General features: G+C 28.9%; 4 protein-coding genes across 7 annotated transcripts in view; 1 reads left to right on the top strand and 3 right to left on the bottom strand.

Annotated features, from left to right (window-relative positions):
- The window catches only part of Invadolysin (leishmanolysin-like peptidase, invadolysin), a 284,059-nt gene extending 279,204 nt beyond the window's left edge, over positions 1–4,855 (bottom strand). The window contains exon 1 of the mRNA XM_087408648.1: positions 4,668–4,855. Within this exon, the coding sequence (XP_087264774.1) occupies positions 4,668–4,850 (183 nt within the window). The 5' untranslated portion in view covers positions 4,851–4,855. The remainder of the gene's footprint in view (positions 1–4,667) is intronic.
- A 200-nt stretch (positions 4,856–5,055) lies between these two features.
- Positions 5,056–15,992, top strand: LOC105154861 (EEF1A lysine methyltransferase 2). Of its 3 annotated transcripts, none has more exons than XM_087408680.1 (5): positions 5,056–5,158; positions 12,874–12,993; positions 13,080–13,178; positions 14,296–14,705; positions 15,758–15,992. In XM_087408680.1, the coding sequence occupies exons 2-5, from the start codon at positions 12,938–12,940 to the stop codon at positions 15,850–15,852; spliced, it is 660 nt and encodes a 219-aa protein (XP_087264806.1). In that variant the 5' UTR covers positions 5,056–5,158; positions 12,874–12,937; the 3' UTR covers positions 15,853–15,992. The 3 variants fall into 3 exon arrangements, with proteins under 3 accessions (XP_087264806.1, XP_011068931.1, XP_011068932.1); XM_011070629.2 differs by lacking the exon at positions 5,056–5,158 and adding an exon at positions 11,160–11,632; XM_011070630.2 differs by lacking the exon at positions 5,056–5,158 and adding an exon at positions 12,007–12,147.
- FeCH (ferrochelatase, mitochondrial) lies at positions 8,938–13,144 on the bottom strand. Of its 2 annotated transcripts, none has more exons than XM_011070635.2 (9): positions 13,009–13,144; positions 11,785–11,850; positions 10,955–11,153; positions 10,627–10,848; positions 10,425–10,526; positions 9,909–10,074; positions 9,722–9,829; positions 9,453–9,617; positions 8,938–9,371 (listed from the first exon to the last, which is right to left on the bottom strand). In XM_011070635.2, the coding sequence occupies exons 2-9, from the start codon at positions 11,822–11,824 to the stop codon at positions 9,174–9,176; spliced, it is 1,200 nt and encodes a 399-aa protein (XP_011068937.2). In that variant the 5' UTR covers positions 11,825–11,850; positions 13,009–13,144; the 3' UTR covers positions 8,938–9,173. The 2 variants fall into 2 exon arrangements, with proteins under 2 accessions (XP_011068937.2, XP_011068934.2); XM_011070632.2 differs by lacking the exon at positions 13,009–13,144 and adding an exon at positions 11,937–12,078.
- sosie (oogenesis-related protein sosie) lies at positions 15,982–23,801 on the bottom strand. The gene is made up of 4 exons (XM_011070638.2): positions 23,312–23,801; positions 21,616–21,765; positions 19,423–19,560; positions 15,982–18,792 (listed from the first exon to the last, which is right to left on the bottom strand). Exons 1-4 carry the CDS (start codon positions 23,445–23,447, stop codon positions 18,713–18,715), a joined length of 504 nt encoding a protein of 167 aa, XP_011068940.1. The 5' UTR covers positions 23,448–23,801; the 3' UTR covers positions 15,982–18,712.
- Positions 23,802–24,398: the final 597 nt, after the last annotated feature.

The following is a 24,398-nucleotide window of genomic DNA, read 5'->3' as shown; positions in this document are numbered from 1 at the left end:
AAAAAATTTGTTAACTTATTAAAAACCATTTAAAAATTGTTCATTAATTATTATGAAAATTTAGAAATTAATAATGACATAAAATACATTTATGTATAGTCGCATTGTTTCGACATGTATATGTTTTTAACGCACGCCGTGATATAGAATACGTTTACTTTTCATTTCTCCAAACAAAATATTGCATGTTAACATTTTTTTATTTTTGTTTTGAATGATCTAAACTCACATACTGTACATGTTAACAATAGAGTCGTTAGATCCTGAAGTTGCGCCCATGGGCACAATACTATGCCATCGAAATATTCTAGTTTTTCACTCAATTTCGTGTCAAAATGGAAAACCATTTTTTAGCACAAGAAAATAAACGGATCCCTGGAGAAAAATATATTTTTGACCTGGATTTGTATTTTTTTTAAATGGCACAAAAATGCTTTTGCACTGCAGATTAATAAAAAAGGTTAAGATAAATAAAATAAGATTTAAAAAATTATTAAATATTTACAATGCATCACAAATTCAGCTTTTATAAAAGCTTGATACTATGATATAGATGTATGTTAATTATTAAAAAAAACTATTTGTTTTTCCTTATTGAAAGAAAATCTTGCAAATTGAAAAATGTTGCATTTTCATTTCTAAAGACATTTTTATATCGACTTTCACAAACGAAAATTGTCAAAACTGACCGAGTGAAAAGTCAATCAAGTTCATTCTGCGAATAGAGAATCATCCGTGCACCGTTCCAATCTTGATAATTGAGTCTATTTTTTTCGGGATAAAAAGGGGACGAGATGGGAAAGGAAACGGATGACCGGCTTTTGTCTGCCTATCCACGATTTTAAAACTTGTGTCGTATCTGTCAATTGTTTTCTGTCATGCGAAAAATAGTCTGCTCTTTCAAAGGACGAAATTAAAATTTACGCAAAACTTTTACAGTGCCCAATAAACGATACAAGCCATACGATATGGCATATCTCATCAATCTCACCGTTCTTTCATACATGGACTCTTTGATCAAAGCAAAATCAATTTTTCTTTTACCAAAGCTTGATAAGCATTTCCTCGTAAATTTTCAATTTTAAATAACCGTTGTATAACTGAACCTTCTAATCAATCTGCTAAAATGAATATATTACAAAATTAATTAAAGTTTAATTTTATAGCTGAGTTAGAAAGCAAAAGGCTTCTCATTTATAAATTCCGCTAATTACCGGAACTATTTTTGCTTTAACAAGTTTGTTCAATAATAGTAAAATGGCATCAAATAATGGAATACTCTATAGATCAATTCGCGATATGGTACCACAATTAATATTTGCAACTAATATAATTAATATTCATCGATGATATGATTATTACAATAATTATGAATTATTCATTAAGCATCAAGTATCAACGAAGTTCGTTCTATGCAATATTATGTAATGCATTCTAAAGAACGGATATTATGGCAAATGGCAGAGATTTAATGAGATAAACGATATCCGTAACGGTGGAACGTAAATGATCCTCAAAGTATAGCGTACATTGAAGCATTTAATAGGAAGTTAAATCATTACATTGTAATATATGTCATCCAAATATACTATTCCATTTTCCTCGAAATGACAATGCAATTGGTACACAATGGCAATAAAATAATAGAGATATATTCTTTAAATACATTGTTATAAAATTATTATCTTATCTGCAATTTTTCATACTCGAAATAGCAAACAATAAATCTTTGTTATTTATAAATAAAATCAATATATCATGTATTAATCATGTATTAATTCTTTACAGTCCAATTATTTTTCACAAATGAGTAAAGATCAAATAAACTTATTTGATTCTCATTTTCATTTATCTAACATGACTTAAACAATTATTTGAAAGAGTTCATGAAAAAAAAAAATTCCAAAATTATATATTATAGTTTATAATAGTCTACATTCTATTCTAAAATTACTAGCTTATATCTACAATTTTATATCTTTTTATACCTCAAATAGCAAGCAACAAATCTCTATTGCTCAAAAATAAAATCAATATTTTTCTAAATCCTACATTAACCTTTTGCAGTTCAAATTATTTCTCACAAATAAAAAAAGACTAAATATTTCACTTTCATTTTTTATTATTTAACGTGACTTAAAGAATTTTTATTTGAAGCATAGTTCATATAGTTCTAAAAATATATATATAGTTTGCCGATTATAATCGTCTACATTTAAATCCTTGGAGAAACATGCGATGGCTGTCGTAAAACATTATTTCAAACGTGACTGCAAAGAGTTAATATCTCATAACATGTTACTCGACATTACGTGAATCTCACATCGCGTATCATAAAATGAGTTAACTTTAATTCAGTTAGGATAACTTTAGCTCTTTTAAAAAATGCCTTGACAGCATGTGTATCAAATCAGAATATAAGACGTTTCAAAATATCTTTACGATCTGGATTTTCATTATTTGATTAACTTGTAGTTTGGATTTGACCTCACTTTAACTTAATAAATTACGAAACTAACGATTTTATGTATGTGTAGTAACTTTAGAAAGTTACACTACAAAAATTTAGTGATTAAGCATAGATAGAAAAATATAATTAAGAAAAATATAATTTTCGGTCTAACCACAGGTTAACCAGTAAATAAAAAACTGTGAGCCGTAATCACGACTACGGGTTACCAGTTGTGATTCTCAGTTGATGGTTCTATTTTAGCAAATCACGATGCAGCCGGTCTATATTCGCTGAATCGTGATTGATTAAAATAAAATCATCAACCGATAATTATAACCGGCAACTATAATCGTCATCTTAAAGATGTCTTAGGTCCGATTGCATCAACATTACTTTGATTTTAAGCGAAGCTTAAAACTCTTTTTGTTGTCTCTTTTTTAAAACAAGATAGAGAGAGTTTAAAGTTTCACTTAAAATCATTGTAACGTTGGTGCAACTGGGCCTTAATCATATTACAGCTTAAGACATTTTTAATATTGATAGCCAATTTAAGGATCTGAGAACAAGAATTATCGTGGCACACACTTAGACATAACAATGACTCACATGTCATATGACTTATATGCCAAAGCGTTGCTTACGTCTACAATTTATAAGTTTAAGTGTTACAATTTTTGCTCAAACCCTAAGACCGTCTTAAATATAGTTTTAAGATATCAAGATTCAATCGGAGAGCCGCATTAACATACTACTCTTAAAAAGCTCTTAAAAAGCTCTTAAAAAAAAACGGATTATGAATACTGACCTGAGACGTCTTATGTCCAGATTTTGACATGTGTACTGTCTAGACAGGGTCCAAATTTCGGTCAGAGTTACTTTATTGTAGAGTGTACTGTCAATGTGTGACACGAGATTAAACAAAAAATAGGAGAAGTAATGGAAAATATTGACGAAAGCCAAATATTGATTTCGACTATTCTCTAAAGGCTGGTATTCATAGTCGGATCTTATATTTAAGACCGTCTTAAGTACAGTCTTAGGATGTCGTGAACTAATTAGAGAACCGTATCAGCATTTCAAGACATTACTTAAGACGATCTTAAAATAAGAACAGACTATGAATACCGCCCTTAAACATGCCTGTCCAATTTAAGCTCCGGAGCCAAAACGCAAAGCCATCGATGCAAAAAAATTCAATGTAGATAAAATTTCGGGGATTGTAAAGTGTTGTACGCATCTAAGTGACGCTTATCAACAATTTATAGTTCCTAAAATCTTACATTGAATTTTTTTACGTTGATGGCTTTGAGTTTTGTTTCCGAAGCTCAAATTGGGCAGGCTTGCTCTAAAATATCTCGGAAATTTTAACGATACTCGAATGAACATTATCTCTCGATAATGCTATAAACCTATAAACCGTATGCGTCATCGAGCTCGACTGCCCGTGAAACGCGACGCGCGTGAAAGGTCAACGTACCGAGACATCCCGCAGCAGCACGTGCTGTTCCGAAAACACGTGTTTCTCCCCTCTCGCCGCCGCGCATGGAAACATTCGCCGAAGTCTTCCTTCTATCGGCGCAACGTATGAATGGCGCGTTGAAACGTCGCGCGAAAATGAAATATGTACGTACACACGTCTTTAATCACTGCGAGTCAACGCAAGCGATCGATTCCATGTCTCAATAAAATTCATAACTGCAAGAGTTCACAAACCGTGACAAATTCGTAACGGCGTGCTGCGCTCCATTTATATCATTTTAGCGTTCAAGTTCTACGAGAAACTGCGCGTGTAAAGAAGGAAAAAGTCAAAATATGAAATTTGAAAGCTGTCATTATCGCAATCAATTCACATGGAGAACGACTACCGCGCCACACATGAGAGAGACAGAGACGGAGCGAACACGTGTCAATGCATGCAACGGGTATTACTGCGAGGAACAACAACCTGATCTGTCGCGCTCGACCAGATTCCTTTCGACAAGGTGAAAACCCGTTCGATGCAAATGGGAAATAGAGAAATACATCGTCAGCTTGTACACGAGAAATATTACTACGAAGATTAGAGACGATCGTGAGATACAAAATGTACAGCGTGTACGCGCGTAGGCAGTGAAAGGAGAACAAGGAGTAAACGATGTAAGCGTGGAACGGAGGAGCAAGGAAAGAGGTTAGAATCGTTCTGCAACTGCGGTGCTCGTGAATGCACGGCACTTACCTCGTGTGCCCGTGGATGCTGGTGATTGCAGTGTCGGTGCTCGAACATCCCACTGGCAGGACCCAACACAGCGCACATCGCGAGGAGAACGGCGAGCGGTGACACGCCGGTGCCGCGGCGCATCTTCAACCGCACTCGGGCCGCCATCACGGACAACACGCTCGATCGCAAAGCATGACACATACTGAGCGCGCCCGTCGGCGCCACGCATTTATATGGTCGGTGCCGGCGCGGCGGCAAGCAGCGCCGCGCGACTCACGTTCGATACCCGGAGCGCGGCGACGGCGGCAGCGGTGGTGGCGATGGTGGTGGTGGAGGTGGTGGTGCTGGTAGTGGTGGTGGTGGTGGTGGTAGTGGAGGCGGCACTCCGACGATGGCGGTGGCGGCAGCAGCGACAACGACGACGACGCTGTCGCTGGGATAAACCCCTCGTCGTAAAGAACCTGCGAAGAAATCGAAGAGCTTGTTGTTGTTGTTGAGGCAAGCTTAAGGTACAATTTAATGCTGATGCTCGATGTTCATTTTTAATGGTAAAATAGATCTTTTCTTCTTCTTAATTTCCAGATTGAATTTCCGATCTATCTATAAAATAAGTGAAAGCTGATGAATATCAAGTGTTAATTTTGATCATGTGGCCTGTTTTAATGCTAAAAATGAGCGTCAAGCGTCAACATTAGAAAATACCTTTAAAGAACTCTGCACATTTCTTTGAACAGAAGAAAAAACCGGCTTTTGTCAAATTGATTAAATTTTTTATACGTGATTATTTTTATACTAATTAAAAGTCTCAATGATCTCAGAAAAGCAACTTTTATGGTTATTAATTAATGATTTATATATAATACAATAGGGATTTAATAATAAGATCTATAATTATTATTACTATAATTATCTATAATTATTATTACTATTATTATTATAATACGGATTATTAAAAAATTATTAATTTATCTTTTTTAGACTAAGCTCCTTTAGATTTTGCTTTTAAGAAGCATCAGGAAGAAGTTGTAGAAAAAAAAATCTAAAAAAATATGAAAAATAAAATTTCTATAAAATACGCGATTTTGAGCAATTTAGTGCTTCGTAATCGTAAAAATTGAGCTTTTCTGAGGTTACACATTGAAACTTGATCAGAATCATAAAAACAATCACATATTAAAAATTTAATCAATTTGGCAGAAGCCGATTTCCTCATATGATGTATGTGGGGATTAATGCGACAACAGCGCTTTTATTCGCTCTTTAATAATAAATGGTTAGACTAATGGGAGTGAAAGAGAAGAGATTCGACAGAGAGAGAGAGAGAGAGAGAGAGAGAAAGAGAGAGACTGTCTTTCACACTTCTGTTGAAGCAAATGTAAAAAGTCGAAGCAAAAAGACATTAATGTGTTTGTTTAAAGTTAAATTATTTAAATAATAAAAATAAAATATCACGTATTTGTATTTTATAATACATACTTATATGTATCTTATAATATATATATATATATATATATATATATATATATATTTGCATGTGTACGAGATGTAATACGTATATAATAACGTATCATCATTAGAAGAGGAATATAAAACAAAAAGTTATTCGTGTATGAAATGTAAAATATGTTTTAATTATATTAATTTAATTTTTATTTTAAAATGAAATACTATCATTTGCGTATGGAACTTGCTTCATTTTTATTCATATGATTTGTTTATCGAAGATTTAAGTTTTCGCGACGAAGAAAATACTGGCAAATAAATCATAATATCAAAATTATCATATTTTCATCATTTCATATAAAAAATGTCATATTTTCATCATTTCATATAAAAAATGTCATATTTTCATCATTTCATATAAAAAATGTCATATTTTCATCATTTCATTATTTCATCAATATAACAAAAACATTTTTCGTAATTATTTGTTCATTTAAACATTTTTGTAATGACTAGAAAACGATTTAAATCATTCTTTTCAATAACGAGATATATATATATATATATATATATATATATATATATATATATAGAGCTATAGAATAAAAAATATTGAGTATATCTCAATAAACATCAAATAAGGTTACTTAAGGTTATTAACTTTAAAACAACTATATACATATATTAATCTTTAGAATAAATATTTTTCTATTATAATGTCTATTCGAATCAAATTTCATGTAGACGTGGAGCAACTCGATGCTCCATATTTACATTTTTCACAAGAATTATTAAAATATTCCTCAATGTAACTGGCAATAGAAAGAAAAGAAGTGTGTTAATAACTGTCCAACAAATCAATGCTAAAAATCAAATAAAAGTACATTTTAAGATTGCATTGATTTTATCTATAATCTTGTTAGTATTTATGATTGGTATTTATTGGTTTTTAAATTTGAGAATGTCTTAAATATAGCTAGAAGATATCATAAGTCTTTTGAAATAAAAACAGATAATATAATATTATCAACTTATAACATAATATTTTGATATGAAATAGTCAATATGAAACAACATATTATGATATTTAAAAAAATCACTCAATAAAGAAAATCTTGCAGTAACCGCATTAAATATTTTTTAAGATTAATTTATATTTTATACGATTCAAAATAATATTAGCATGATATTAATTTACTTTCTTCTCTATCTATAATCAATAATTAAAATGAAGTAATAATAATCACTGATTCTAAATTAACTAATTTCATCCTTTGATGTAACTTGGTCTTTATTGTACTATCATTGTTTATGATATCTATCTTGATGCAAAAAAAGAACTTCTTAACTTCTTTCCAATCGTGGAAATAAATAATAAGAAATTTGATTCTTATTATTTATTTCCACGATTGGAAAGAAGTTAAGAAGTTCTTTTTTGTATTCGTTACTAATCGTATTTGAAGTTTACGTTTAGAAATGTAAGAAAAATGGGAGTTTTTTTGTAATATTCAGTATTTATACGTTAGAATGATTTAAATATATTTGAATTATGATATGCCGAATGATATATAACACAAAATAAAAGAAATAAAATAAATAGATAATTCGAGAAATTTTTACAGTAAAAATTTGAAAATTTAATAAAAATTAATAAATTCCATTTTGTTGAAATTCACTGTAATAATCTTTGATTGATTTAATACATTAATTATTTCGAAAAAAATCTGAATGTCTTTTTTAAATATGCAATTAAAGACTGTATTAAAATTACGTCAAAGAAGTTAATGATATTATTAGTGACAACACATCCTCCGGAAATGACAAGATTGACGAAGCCTCGAGTGAAGAGTCAATCCCGAGATCTCAGGCTACATACACACAATAAAATTTATCTTTTTACGCCTAAATGTTCATCTTTAACCACCGTAGAAGAGTTTTTTATAAATAGATAATCATAATAATATTTTTTCGATAACTTTATTATGATTAATAAAATATCATCTGAAATGAATTTAAGGAATCGAATTATTTAATCTCGCGCCTTATTTCAAAAGGAATAGTTGTTATATATATATATATATATATATATATATATATATATATATATACATATACATATATATATAAGTATATATTTATTAAATGCATATACTTAATATAATTATCCTCTCGAGTTTTTCCAAGGTTTCAAACTTCATAGATTGGCAAAATTTCAACAGTTTCATCAATAAAATTTATATGTGTAAATACAAAAAATCTTTGTAAACATAAAATATACGCGAAATTATAAATATCTTATAAAAATATATAATTAAAGAAACTTATAAACTTGATTTAAACTTTATTAAACTTGATATATAAATACAATAATTTTCTTGTATGGCAATAATAGGATTATTACGGTCTTATCTATCAAGCTTGATGTGCAGTAATTTTCTTGTATGGTAATAATAGAATTATTACGTCTCTGATTGTCGTATCTGATTGTCGCAATGTTTTTACAAGACAAAGCCAATAAGCAAAGGAGAAACAACATCGAGATCATTGATGCAACACCTGCAATGTACGATTGTAATTTTTACCTCCTTGAAAAAGTAAACATCGAACGCGCGCAAATTCAAATAGAGTCTATCAAACAATAAAGATTAAAGCTATATTATTGACAAGAGCTAGATACTGTATTTACTTAAAAGCCAATAATACGTCAGTTATTCTGGATTATATCTAAGAGATAAATACTAGAACTATTTTAGTAGTATCCATACAAAAAAAAAAATAAAAACTTTGTTAACAAAGCTGTTTTAGCTATTGAATTCTAAGGGAATTTTGCGAAGGATTTACGAAATGAAACAAGTATCTTAATTTATTCGATATTATTACACGGTTTCCATACATAATGTATCCAAACATAGTACATATTTATATTCGATTAGATCTATTTCATTTTTACTCAATTATTAACAAACCATTATGTAACATTACGTATAATTAATACAGCAAATTATACAAATAATTATTATTCGTACTTAAACATAATATAATATTTATGATTATGATTTCGCGCGCGCATGATTGCAAATATTAATTTTTACAGATTTCAGCATACCATTTTTTGCTAGCATCGCAATTTAAATTTACACAATGAGGACACCGTGTTAAAAATTTAGGATTTACAGAGTGTTTTGATCTAAGACGAGATACAACAATATCCGTTAAAGCGTCGATAAAAATAGGATGATCATTAGGCGCAGCAGCTCTTCGTATCGTCTCAATACCAAGCTAGAAAAATTAAACATAAAATATTCTTTGTTTATCTTTGTTTATATAATTAAACAATAAGTAGACTGCAGCATTTCTTACTTCTTCGGCAAGTTCTCGGCAATATTCTATATCCAATTCGTGAAGAGTTTCAATATGCTCATTTACAAATGCAATTGGTACCAGAATAAAATTTTTCTTGCCTTGTTTAACGTAACCCTTTAACGCTTCATCGGTAAAAGGTCCTAGCCATGATGTAGGTCCAACCTAAATATATATACTCCGTAATGCATGTACTAAACGTATAAAACATTCTCTAAGCTATCTAAAGTTCGCTAAATTTTAAGCAGCATATACATTTATGTATATACCTTTGATTGCCATACCAAGCTGTATGGATTACAGTAATTTAATTCCTGCATTACTAATGCAACTGTGGCTCCAACTTCTGCGGGATAAGAATCTCCTCTGTTTACAACCTAAAGTAATTACAGGAAAAGATAAATCAGACTAATTTCTTAAGTGATTACATAAAACGCATTAATTGAAGATAACAACCTGTAATGGTAAAGAATGAGCTGAAAATAAAATTATCACATCGTCTCTTTTTTCGCTAGGAAATTGTGCAAGTTCCTCTTTAATTCTTTCGACAAATGTTTTTACTAGAAGTGGATGCGTAGCCCATCTATCGATTATGCTCCATTTCATGCCATTTGGTGACTCTCTATAAAACAATTTTGACTTGTTTCGTGTGTATGCATTTTAACATTCTATTTTCTATTTATTCTTATTTATTATATCCTATATTGAAATAACAAGTAATAATTTAATTTACACGTAACGTAAATATTGTCTGTGTATACAGCAAACATACATGTACGAAATAATACACGGAATATTTGCCGCATCTCCAATTTAGCAAATCTGTTTATAATAAATATGTGAAAAATAGATAATAAGATCAAATATAAATGAATAAAGAAGGCCATAATTAATTAATCTTTCATATTGATCTATAATTAATGATTATATATCTTATCTAAGCTAAAAGTAAATTAAAAATATAATAATCACCTAGTTTTGTAATAATTGTATATAGCATTAAAACTGGAACCTGAAGTTGAACAACTATATTGAGGATATTGAGAAAAAAGTACAGTATGTTGTACTCCATCGCTGAAAAAAAAGCACAACTCATTCAAATAACCTTCATCTTTCTACAATCATGTTTACATGTTTAGATTATATTACACCTAAGAAAATATGATATCCGTACTTATGTATCCTCTCAAGGGTATCTTCTGTGAGAGGATCTGCGTATCGAAAGGCAACATAATACTTATGAGGTGCAGTTTCAGGCGAAATTTTATCCAGTTTTTTGCATAAAAGTTCGCCCTGTTTATTCGTCCATTGTAGTATTGGCGATCCGCCGCCAATCTCAGAATACTTTTTCTGTACTTCTGGAGTACGACGTTTGGCTATCCAAGGACCTAATTTACTGCAACATATTTCTATAAAAGATATCTCTCCTACATAATACTTCCTTTCGTACTATGTATATAAGTTTTATAAAAGTTCTATATAAGTTCTATTCAGATTAAAACCTTTGAACTGGAAGTTGAATCATATCACGATCAGTCATTATTCTTAATAAATACTCGTGGACTTGATCGGTATTGATAGGACCACCCATGTTTAACATTAATATACCAGTTTTTGGTTTTATATTGTCTTTGTCTATTGGATTTGCAGTAACAGAAGCGTAGCACCTTGCTACAGCAAAAGGTTTCGTGCATTGTCGACCTATACAAAATTATATCGTAATTACTTATTGATGTTTCTTTAATCACTGTACATAGAAAAATTTCGAAGACAAATTAAAATTAGAAATATGAAACTAAATGTAAGACGCCACTTGAGAGGTCAGAAAAACTGCACAAACCATAACATATTGTTAGAGTAATATCTTTATGAAATATAATAGATTTCATAAATTTAAAATTTACTATGTTAAGAAAAGCTCATAAATAAAAAGTAATTAATATTAAATAAAAAAGTGTGAAAGAAGGACTGTAGAAGTCAGCGTAGTTAACAGTGCGAAATATATATCGTGTTTATTGCAAATATCACAAAAAGACGTTGAAATATAAAATTACGTTTCGGCTTATCTTTGAGTCATCTTCAGTACAAGCTAATAGTAACTTAAAGTGCAGCTAACTGCATTTCCATGGTTTGTGTGGGTTGTCTATCAATTAATATTACATGCCATTTTAAACAGTGAGGTATGTTCTAAACTCGACATTAACATGGCTAATAATTTTCTAAATATTGCACGCGATAAAAAAATAATTTATCACTAACATTATCATTGTTCAATAAGATCACTTTATTGTTTCTACAGAAATGTGATTTAAAGTATCAAAGTCTAACTTACCGAAACATAACAGGCTCGTGAACAGATTGTTAATGCTCATGTCAAAATGGCACTTAATAATCCAGACTGAAAAATTACAAATTGCAACGTAGAGGTTATCGAGCGTAATGAATTGCACTATCACGATAGATTGACAGTAAAACGTCATGTACCGTTAGATAACACCAAGTTGGACCGCCACGACTAGGTTAGGTTCGACGTAATACACATAAATACATGAATAATCGCGAGTAAATAAAAACGAGTAAATAAACAGATACAGTTTATCAAATCAATCAAAATTTCTAATTCTACAAAACTGACTTTCTCAAATAAATAACAACTGTTTCAGCGAATAGAAATTATTTAAACAAACAGTAAAACGTAAGTATTCGATTTTTCTTTTACGTATTTATTGCACAATCGTATTTATATTATATTGTATGATCCTTGACAAATGCATCTCTTTTCTGAAATCAATTTTTTAAATAAATTTCTTTAGTAAATTCACGAAAAACCATAAAATTTTTTTTGCTACGTGGATAATTCCTCGAAAATTGGCACTTTGCTTGCATTTAGTATTACGGCTACCAGATAGCGCTATGAACATCTGCACTAGCCATGCAACATGTTAAAAATACTTATATTAATAAAACAAATACAACACGATAGCGTCAAAAATATTTAGATAGTGTAGTTATACAAGAAAATAAACAAAACTTCTTTTCTTTCTTATCTTGGCAAAACATTATATTCAATAAAATCATTAAAAATCTAAAAGATTATAAAATTCATTCATATACAAATATTTTGCTTTAACTGTGGCTTTTAACAAACGCATATTTTATTTATTTACTAACAAAACAACGTGCATTTGTCGTCAATATTTAAACGGTGCTGCCATCAGTCGTGAAATTTCGAAGCACTGCGTAAAGCACTGCGTTTCACGATCTTATTAAACCGGTTTACGAAATAAATACTGCTTGTCAAATTAGCCTATCTGATTCGCAATTAATTCACTGTTCTATGATAACACAATTCACCGACCAATCGCGATTATTCGATTAATTTTTAATTTGGTACCGTTCGAGCATCTCTCGTGCTTTGCAGACCCGATTGGATCGGCATTTAACCAGCATTGTCGTAAACGTCAGACTTGAACCACAGTGGAATAATGACAGAGCGGATGGGCGAGGAGTTGACATCGTCGGAGCTGGGTACTCTAGAGTTGTAAGTAATACGTACCGTAACTGCGCAACACCCGTTGTGCATCACTCGCCGCTTTTCTGATCCTCTGTTGTCCGCTCTTGCCGCAGCTGGGAGAACGTGTACGCGCAGGAGCTCGATAACTTCCACAATCACGGCGACGTAGGCGAGATATGGTTCGGCGCGGCCAACACGCGCAAAATCGTACGGTAAGCGAAGCCAGGAGGACCGGCAGTCCGGCACGCGAACACGCGTCTCGTATTGTACCGCAAGTAAATAGCACCGCGGAAAATCAATGGACTTTCCCGCGGAAACGAAAACAGCCGCGACGCGATCGAGACTGTTCCCCGCGCGGCACTGGTGGCGACATCTGCGAGACCGAGTATTGCCTTCTCCGTCGATAACGTTTCGGTCTCCGGCGTCGGTCTCGCGTCTCGTAGTCTTTTCTACTGTGGATAATTGTTAGATGGATTTATGCCCATTTCCACCAATGCAGATTAACTTTAATTTCGACAAAGACAAAGAGTAAGTTGAACTGAGATTCAAATTAATCTGCGTTGGTGGAAACGGGCCTTAGAAATAATAAACTTATAGATTGTTGATAAACAATTATTTTTTTCTTTTTAACGTAATTAATACTAAAATTACCGATTAATTTATCTCTATTTCTATTATTATTTAAGTGTATTATATTATTTATATATTCTATATTTTTCTGAAAAATGGGAGAAAGTAAATTGATCAAATTAATTATTAGGTGCGCAACTAAGTTCTCGCTGTTATTTTGATGCATTTTCATCAAAATAACAGCGAGAACTTAGTTGCGCACCTAATATATTTACATATCACAACATAATGTACTATTACAAATTTAAATAATTCTTATAAAAGATTACAAAACAGTCATTTTGACTGCTATTATTAATAAATATGTTATGCATTTAAAAGTACTAAATATTTGGGATTTTTTTTTATTACAATTTTTTTATTTCTTTCGTAATTTAAAATGATTAGAATGATTAATAATCATATAAAATTTTATAATCTTTATGTTGTATTATTTACGTGAAATTAATGAATTTTTTTATAACAATTTTTTGATAACAATTAATATTTTTAATTTAATATGTAGAGAAAAATTCCGTCTTAAAAAAAGCAATTAATTTTTTCTGAAACTTAATCTGTAAAATGTAATTTCCATTATTTTTTTAAGATATTGAAAGTAAATAAAAGTAAATAAAACAAAAGTAAATAAAAATAAATGAAAATTGTTGCTCGTATAGTTCCAAAAATTTTAGAATTGATATGAAGGAAGTTATTTTTCAGATGGATTGCCACGAAATTGGATTTAAACAAAGAGAATGATAAGATAATCGACGTAGGATGTGGTAATGCAATGACTTTGGTGGAACTCGCAAAAGAAGGATTCGCGAACTTGATAGGGGTGGATTATTCACAGAAAGGGATAGATCTGGCCCGTATCGTGTTGAACGATAATAATTTGTCGAATATAAAAATAGAGATTTGTGATATACTCAACAACACATTGCCGCATGATTTTAAAGTCGTTCATGATAAAGGCACTTATGACGCTATTAGTTTAAATCCAGAAGATTCGATGGCAAAGAGACAGAAATATATAGAAAATATATATCGCATTCTTTTGCCAGGAGGATATTTTGTCTTGACATCCTGTAATTGGACCAAAGAAGAATTGCTGAAGCATTTTGCGAGTCGTTAGTACAATTATTAATTAAAATTTTAACTCTCAATACGCTACAGCCATGACAACTACACTTAAGTTCTAAAGCATCCTATTTGAAGTATAGAAGCAAGTGAACCTCTACCTTATGATAATTAAGGAAAGTTTAAATTGTTTATCTACAATTTAGAGCCTCACATAGTATTGGAATGAAACAAAAGTTTGTAATGCTACGAACTTTAAAATTCAAACAGCTGTAACTTCGTTAAAAATAAACGAAGTTTAAATTAAAGAAAAGGGTTTTAAAGCTAAATCTCTACTTTCAAAAAGTTACTATGTCTTTTCAGTTTCTGTGAGTTTATTAACTTTTACATATAGAAAACTTTTATATAAAGAAAACAACAAGTTGGACAAAATAGGAAACTTTTTTTACTTTGTGATCTGTCGGGTACAAAAAAGTTTGCGAAAATTTTTGATTTTTTATAATAGTCTTTCTGTGAAAACTTAAAATTTTTCTTACAAAACTTTTTTTTTAATTTTCCTAAGATATTTTTTTTAATTATCACGATTTAAATAAAAAAAGCACTTTGATTGATCAAATTCTATCATTGTACCGCAATTAAAAAGGATTTTTAAAGCTGAAACTTTGTTCTATCGAATGATACATATATATATAATTGCTAATTTTTTTTAAATATGTAGATATGTTACAAATAAAATAACGCTACGAACTTTTGTTTTAACCTAATACTAATTGTATAGATTGTATATATCATCTAAAAATTTTTATTTCAAATTCAAATGACCTATTGTAATCAAGATTGATATGTATGTACTTTAATTGAAATATAAATCATTAAATATTAGTTGAAATACTAATTATATAATTGTCATATAATTGTTATTATGTATTATTTAATTTATTATAATATTCTATCAATTATCGCTCGTGCATTTATTTACGATTTCTTCGATTATGAACATGTATTTTTTCTCATAAAATTAATGCTTTCATATCATTGTCTTTGGAATATTACGAAGATGATCTCTTCGAATGCATATGCATAACTCGATTATTATTCGCAGATTTTGAACTCAATAATCAACTTCCTACGGATACGTTCCAATTTGGCGGGCAAACAGGAAACACTGTAACACAATTGATATTTAGAAAAAAGTGACAATGGAAAAATTCAGGGATACCATATTAAGATAAATAAAATAAATAATTGTGTCTAATTTGTAAAAAATGTATGTTTGATACTTACTATTATGAATACCTTTTATTCAAAAGAATAAATAAATACGTATTGCGAAAAGATTCAAGAATTTATTTGTGCAAGAACTATCCAAATACATAAAACGACGTTAGGGTGTGATCAATAGTTAATGCTATGTTTTTTTCTTGATCATTATTACATTACAAAGTTTACAAAAGATACTTACACTATAATAAATTAAACTCGGCCATTAAATCTATGCGATTAGTATGATAGCGAAAAAATAAATATTATTTATCTATTGTAAATATTATCTTGAATGTATTTATGTTAGTAATTGAAGTATTGATTATATTTGTAGTTGGCAAAAGTTTATATTTTTCATAAGAACTTATTTTATTATTGCATATTTAAATCGATTTGCAAATTTAAAATGAAATTGATATAACATTTGATGAACATTTGAATTATAATTGAATTTGAGAAGAATTAAAATTCTAAAGTATTTAGATAATTGTGTGTCGTTTGCAATTTTGTGAGAATTTTGTCTTTCTACGAATCTTTTTTTTTAATGTATACTTTGTGCATTGAGAAAAATATGGCAAAGGATAAATCATTTTAGTATATTGTATTATAATATATGCATGTTTTTTTATAAATATTTTTATCCTTTAGTGCAATTAAAATATTAAGCTTAATCACATATACCGCAATAATTTACTATCAAAGCATTATTCTGTTATTTCAAATTCTAAAAATAGTCAAATTCAACATCTAATACTAAATTTTATCTGATATTATATTAATATTATATATTGTTTTAGTCTTCCGCACTCGCACGTGTTTATTATAATTATTATAACTATATAACAGATAAGAAAATATGGTAATAGCAATGAAATGGTAAGCTATGATCACACACAAGAAATAAAAAAATTTATATAAAATAATGAATTTGGTGTTTATCCTAATTTAATTGCCATTATAACAGATTTTCTAATTGTATACATAATAATATTTTCTAATTGTAAGAATTTTAATTTTTTGACTCCCAAATAGGCCGAATTGTTTCCTAAATCGCTCTATGGATGATCGCTCATTTTAGAATAATTCTACTAGATTTTTATAATTTTTAGAATTTTTTGTAAGCGTTTATTTTGAGACAAATAAATGCATAATGTAATTTTCAAAAAGCTTTCGAAAAGATATTATTAAAAGATATTATTTGATTCTTATTCGCCTCTTTTAAAAATATTATTTTATAATTATTTTAAAGAGTTAACTTTTATTTAAAAAATTAATATTAATTTAATAACATTAAGTTACTTGTAGAATTGTTTATTATTAACAAATTGTTCAAGAATTATAGAGTGTACTAAAAAAAAGTATTACTATAATAATTATTATAATTAGAGTTTTAAAGATATTCTACATCCAAATCAATAAAAATAAATGACATTGTATTATATTTTTATGCATTGATCTGTTTATTTATTATTTTAATATTATTTTTAACACCATACTATTATATAAAAAAGTTTTTGAAGTCAGTTTCTTGCCTCTGAGAATTTATGTCTGAGAAATCAGAGTGGGAGTCGAAAAATTAAAGTGCTTAAAATATTAGTGCTTAGAATATAGACGAGTACGAAGGATCGGTTGCTTATTTACGATTGATGATTGACAGTTATAAGTGATTCAGAATTGACGTTCACTTTTTTAACTTACTTTCATTACGAACATAAATTGTAGATTAATAATTAAATTATATTCTTAATACAATAATAAAAAATCATGTATAATTGTTGTGTAATCGTGAAAGTTTTCTAGATGAGGCATAATTGTTTATTCCCACGGATTTCTAAAATTAAAAAACAATTGGAAACTCTAAATCACTTATTGTTTCTCACAGGAAAAATTCGAAAACATTTAAATTTGTTTTCATAAAATTTAAAAATACAGTATTTTATATATCTTATCACCAGCTATATAAAACTGTCGATTATGAACTGATATATTGATTATATATAGCTAATAAATAAATGTGGAAATAAATAATTCTCTAATAGCGTTTTTGAATGCAGTAAGTTTAACCCAGATCACATTAATGACGTCACATGCTCTACTTTAGTTTCTGATTAGACGAGGTCTTGGTACTTAGGGTTAACTGACTTGGGTTAGGTTCAAACTCGCTGTATTCGAAAACCCTATAAATATAAAAGAAATTAAAGGGAAATATTTTACATGTATTATTTGCAACATATAACTATTCTAAAAAATCGCTACTTTTTCTAAAAAAATGAAATAAGAATAATAACAATCATTTCAGTGTGAAGAAATTAATCTTGAGATGTTTTCAAATTTTATACTACATTATAAATAATGAAATACAACAGTATATTATTATAATAGTATTATAAAATTTAAATAATTTACATAAGATACATAAATATCATTTTATACAATTGTTTATTCAAAATTTATTGATAAAGATAACAATAAACCAAATTTTATTTAAAGAAAAAAATTGTTCCTCTGAAGAACTTAAAAAGAATAACTTTAAGAAAAAGTGCGCACTATTTTATACAAAGGAAGATTCTCTTGTAGTTCATAGTTATTTGACACATAAATGTGCATTACCGTTCTGAAATGTATTCGTACATCTTATTTTTTTTTTTTAATTAAACAGACACTTTTATAGATATGGTATGTATTTCTCAGTGACTTCTCTTTCACTGATTCGAAGAATTATAATGTTTTTCTACTGTGAGGGTTATCATACAGACTCAGAAGTTCAAGACAATTCTTTAAAAGATTGAATATTTTAGATGTAGTTAAATCTTCCAAGCACAAGTGATGCAGCCAAAATAATCATTGTATTCAACGTAAAGATGGACGAGCAACCTACGAAGGATATAAATATCTTATGCTTTAATTTTTTAATGATGTATGCACACACATGAAATGTGATATTCAATTATCTTTCGTAGATAATTTTACGAGAAAAATTCCAACTTCCGTTTTGTAACAACACAAGCTTGTGATAGTAAATCTTAAAGCAGCTGAAACTATTACATCATTTTATTTCCTAAACTAATTATAGATGCAATATTTAATGCAAAAATTATCATGTTTTCCCAATTTTTAACATAAACTTAATTCGATATATCTTGTTTATTAAGCACAGTAACATGTATATTTATAATAAAATGTATATTTATAATATATTTTATCGCCTAATAGAATATTTTATAATTCAGCCAAAATTAAAGAAAATTAGATGAACTTCATTGAAATTAATACTTACATTTTTTATTGATGTTGAAAGTTTTATTTTAATCATTATTTGTAATTTTCATAATTATTTTACTTAAATTTTTACAAAAAATAAATTTATTTTTTGAACTATATTATTAAGACAGTAATAATAAATGTTACTTTTATGTTAACTGTGTCTAGATATAGTTAGATGTATAATATGTCGTTTCTAACATGTTAATAATAATTTTTAATGTAAAGAGAAATAAATCTTACCGTTACAAATATACAACGATGGAGGTACTTCGTAAAATCCTTCTTCGCAATAACAGCGTCTTCCCATTGTGCTGTTACGCATCACACAGTGAGCATAGTCTATGCATTCTGAATCGGAATTGCAAGATGCATGAAGTGCTAAAAAATAACATAATTTTTAATGCAATTTAAGAGTTTGTATGAATGGTTAAAAAGTGTAAAGCGTGATTTCTTCTTGTATTTCTTAATTTTGTTTACAATTTTTGACCATCTTAAAAAATGAAATACGATATATGTATATATATATATATATATATATATATATATATATATATAGAGAGAGAGAGAGAGAGAGAGAGAGAGAGAGAGAGGAAAGCCCTCTAGTATGAGATAGACGTCTAATATGAGATAGCGGCGTTTCTACTAAACTAATAAACTCTAGCTATTGGTTCCACCATGAATTTATTGCTTTTGGATTGAAAATTATTTAGTAGAAAATTCATTATTAGATTATGCCTGTAGTCATCGTAAAATAAGATTTTAGAATTTGAATGTCTTCAAGTTTCATTGAGATGAGCTTTTAAATCTTATTTATTATTTAATAAATAAATATTTGGCAATAAATTCTTTATGTAGTGATAGAGTAAGGTCGTACTAATAGAAAAATACGGGATATGTTGAATTGTTTAATTACAGAAGTTTTGAATTACAGAAGATTTGATGATCATCATAAAATCATAAGGTATGGAAATCATAATATGAGATACCAGGATATTTCTAATATGAAGTAATCCATGTGTTGTAGTGAAAATTGTTGCTAAAGTATAAAAAAAAGACAACCGGAATAAATGTTGAGTGCCTATTTCTGCGATACTTGATTCTAACTATTCGAAGACGAGTTCTGGGTACAATCCATCGCATACTCACTTTCCGCACACGATGACTGTGTTTGTTTGTATTTCAGAAACATTAAATAAAGTTTTTTTTAATTGCAATATATTTTGCGTTTTACTATCGATTTCTCGGGGCATCTCATATTAGGAGCACAATTTTTTGACTTTGCGATTTGCTCTCTTTTTACATTCTTTTAATTTAAAAAAAAAATGGAATTTGATTTAATTAAACTTTATATAACGTTATTTTAAAGCTTATTAAATTCCCTTCAAAATGATCTATTATTTTTTTTAATTCCTATAGTTTTCTGGCATTTACTCAAAATGAACTCGGTATCTCATAAGAGGCTTTATATACAATAAATAATGTACAATGTATACAACAAATATAATATTATATTTACAAATTTATTGTTTACCAAACCCTATTCAAATTTACGATTTATATATCATTTTATATGATTTTAATTATTGTAAATATACAGTCTATTTAATTTTTCGAGCATGAATATAACTTTTAAGCATCGATCGATTCGTAATCACGATTAATCACCCTTAAAATGTTCGCTAGGCAATCATCGGCAACTTCGCCAAAAGAAGGGAAACATGCACAGTGATCATTTAATCAAATGAAATTGCCAAGTTTCCGGATCGTTTCACGAGCCTCTAATACTACGTATCGAACTACAAATTGCTTCGTACACGTTATATGATTTCCAAAGTTTCAAAATCTATTGTTGCATCGTACCAGGTACGGTTTATTGCTGTCACTTATAATAATTTATTATCAATTAGGTAATGCAATTTAGTATAAGAACCATATAGTTACGTTCTTTAATTATATATATATACGAACATGTTTCATAATTTGTAAAATATTATAATAAATTTATGTCATCTTCTTTCTTTCAAAATTAATGACTAAATCTACTGTTTTTACTGTTATTGCCATTCTACATTCACGCATTTTCTTGTCGTAAAAAAAAACCTACAGAAAAACGAGTTCTAACTACTGAAGGTAGGTCGAGGCGGTACTCCTTTACTCGTACCAATTTGCATAGATAACCATAGACCGGCTATGAACAGTATCACACGTGTGTTCACGTATTGCAATGTAGCACGTAAGTTTATGCAAATCTTGGTACTACATTCTTATTAAGACAAATTTCGAAATTTGACTAATTTCAACAAATTATAATAAAGCAATAAATATAACTATACATGCGAGACATAAAAAATATTATAAGCATAAAAGTAGAAAATATTTTTAATATATTTGCTCATAAATTTAAAATCAATTTTCTGATAAAAATTGATTTACCTTTGAATTTATAAGTGCATGCACCATTAAGTGGTGCTGAGGTATCGGCGCAAAGACATCGACGTCTTCCATCTCGGGGATCTGACATGCATGTTGTATTTTGAATTCCAGCACAGTCGGTTTCCATCGTACACTCGCGAGCTTTACCAGCTGCAATTGTATTATACCATGTATAAAATATCATTCTATAGAAACTATAATTTTATTTGACCTTTAACTAGTTCAATGCATTCTTAGTTTCATAAAAATTTATGCGATATTATTTTAACAGATTACTAGAAATTATATCTAGATAATAACTGAGATTCTGCAGTAATCAATTCAGGAGTGGGACGTTATAGAATTCAAAAGCATTCGTTATGCTTGTTATTTATTCTTGTATATAGAAATGTGATAGAAATGTGTATGTCTCAAAATTTTACAGATTTTGCAAATCAAAATATTACAGCGAGAAAGTCATCACTATAATTATCGATACGTCAAACAATCGTTTAATCATAATCTGTAAATAATCAATTTTAAACTTTTATATCTCAAAAACTACTACTTGAATAGAAACATGTCAAATAGTTTTTAACTTTTTTTTTCAAGAACTTTCTTCCTGTGATATTTTAATTTCAGAATGTCTTGTATATCATTTTCTTTATATTAAATTTATCTAATAAATCTATAATTCTATAATTCTTTAATATTTTTTAATATATGTATAGTTATTTTATAAATAGAGAATTTTTACTTGATATTTACATGTTTGAAGAATTTTTTCGTTCTGTTTTTTTTTTATTAACGATTAAGACGAAAATATCATTTTATATATATATATATATATATATATATATATATATGTGTGTGAAGATAAAATACTTGTATAATATTTTATCTTTATAATACAATTTTTGTTTAATTGTAAATTATCTTAATTATACAAGTGTATATATTATATATATATATATATATATATATATATATAGTGTTAAATAACGTAAAAATAATGGTTATAATGATCTTTGAAAACTATGCAGAGAGATTAGAAGTCTGACATTTAGTAAACCATTAGTATTCATCTGCACTTCGCGGTTCAACTTTGACAATTAAGCATTACATTTTTTAAATCTACACAATTTTAAGCAGTGAGTGATTAATAGATATTAATTTGTATATTTCTATAAATGTCGATTAATGCTTATAAAACGTGCTCGTAATTACAGTTTTGAAATATGCTGGAATAATAGTATCATAATTTGCGCATTGATACAGTTAACGCCTAATAAAAATTACATTTTATATAATATCTACAATATAATTAAGTTTGTGTACATACAGTAACTATAGAAATATTATTTGTAATGAGTATTTTTGTCTAATTTTAAGAGCAGCTGAATTATAATTCTTGAAAAATTCTAAAAGATCCATATTAATAAAATAAGGAATAAAAGATATATAGAGAATAAATTAGCATTTTTGTTTTCTCAATATTATTAGATAACATAACAGACTCATTACATACATTAAGATCTCTCTATCTACTAACTATAAATCTATCTTAAAATAGAGTTTAGATTGAACTGTATTATAAAAAATAAAATTAATATGAAAATATGTTATAAATTGTTATTTAATAATTATCTTTAAAATATAACTATTTAAAAGCATTATGTTACAAATATATTATTTTTAATTTTTATTTATTACATACTTGGTGTAGGTGGTGGCGGTGGATTCGAGTTCTGATTCTGTGTATTACTCTTCCCAAAAGTTGTGAGAGGAGCGGACATCGGTGGCAAAAAGATTGATACGATTAACAGAACAGACAAAATTATTTGGAGACTCATTTCACTTCTTATGGTTACGCAATTTCTCGATGGTTACGCAAATGATATTTAATTATTACCACTTGTATGATCACAAATCACAAATCAAAACTTTAGCAAAGATTTTTTGAGAAAAAAAATCACTTCCTTTTCCGCTTAGATTTTTAATTTCTTCACCTCGATGCTTTTACCTCAAACTATTCCCTTTGTCTTTCTAACGAATTAATCTCGGCTTACAATTTACACTAGATCACTCCGATGAAAGACCAAACTTGCGGCAAAGTTAGATGAGATTGTTCTTCGCACTTTCGATCCACTTACGCGGAATACTAGTATGTTTGATTCCAAGACTGCGTGTTACAAGGACGTTGGAAGGCCTTTTAAGCCTTCGAAGCATCCCCACTACGAAACCTACGTGCTGCCACTACTAAAGCAGAAAATGCTCTGCCATAGGGTGGTTACTTTACCACGTTCCTTGAGATTTGAATACAAAGCTAGCTGGTTGAACTTCGATCGCCTCGAAGACGCGACTAGACGTTCTATTAGTCAGCTCATTGCTGAGCATTACCAGCAAAATTTATAAACCTTACACATAGTCTGAATCTGACTCCCTTTCAGGATATTATCCGGAAACTTTTCAAAGCATTCTAATTTGCATCGTTTCTTTCTATCTATTCCAAATATAGATTCTCATATATCAATATCGTAAATTTTAAAAATTCCCAAACAAATCTGTAATTGAATACAAAATTCAGTTATAATCTTATAACACCAGCTTTTGTAACGTTACATGTCTGATCTGAGGCAATCTTTTATAATTTTTTACTGCAGTCATATCAACGATCTGTTCAAGTTTCCCCCGTTGATTCGAAAAACATTACGGGAATGTTTGTTGAATACTTTCTTCATAGTATATATATTTATTTCGCAATCACGAGATTATTGAAGTAAAAAGTTGATCTCATGCTATCG

Source organism: Acromyrmex echinatior, chromosome 1 (assembly GCF_024713525.1).
Source record: "Acromyrmex echinatior isolate Ae372 chromosome 1, ASM2471352v2, whole genome shotgun sequence".
NCBI classification, from domain to species: domain Eukaryota; kingdom Metazoa; phylum Arthropoda; class Insecta; order Hymenoptera; family Formicidae; genus Acromyrmex; species Acromyrmex echinatior.
This window is presented reverse-complemented; position numbering and strand designations above follow the sequence as displayed.

Bases quoted from the DNA above. Each gene is read 5' to 3' on its own strand.
- FeCH (XM_011070635.2), bottom strand. From the start codon at position 11,824: ATGAGCATTAACAATCTGTTCACGAGCCTGTTATGTTTCG. The intron at 11,154-11,784 runs GTAAGTTAGACT...AATTTTGTATAG, and splicing joins CACGAGCCTGTTATGTTTCG to GTCGACAATGCACGAAACCT. The intron at 10,075-10,424 runs GTGATTATTATA...ATTGTTTTATAG, and splicing joins TACAATTATTACAAAACTAG to AGAGTCACCAAATGGCATGA.
- LOC105154861 (XM_087408680.1), top strand. From the start codon at position 12,938: ATGACAGAGCGGATGGGCGAGGAGTTGACATCGTCGGAGCTGGGTACT. The intron at 12,994-13,079 runs GTAAGTAATACG...CTCTTGCCGCAG, and splicing joins GAGCTGGGTACTCTAGAGTT to CTGGGAGAACGTGTACGCGC. The intron at 13,179-14,295 runs GTAAGCGAAGCC...GTTATTTTTCAG, and splicing joins AACACGCGCAAAATCGTACG to ATGGATTGCCACGAAATTGG.
- sosie (XM_011070638.2), bottom strand. From the start codon at position 23,447: ATGAGTCTCCAAATAATTTTGTCTGTTCTGTTAATCGTATCAATCTTT. The intron at 19,561-21,615 runs GTAAATCAATTT...GTTATTTTTTAG, and splicing joins ATGCACTTATAAATTCAAAG to CACTTCATGCATCTTGCAAT. The intron at 18,793-19,422 runs GTAAGATTTATT...TATCCTTCGTAG, and splicing joins ATCGTTGTATATTTGTAACG to GTTGCTCGTCCATCTTTACG.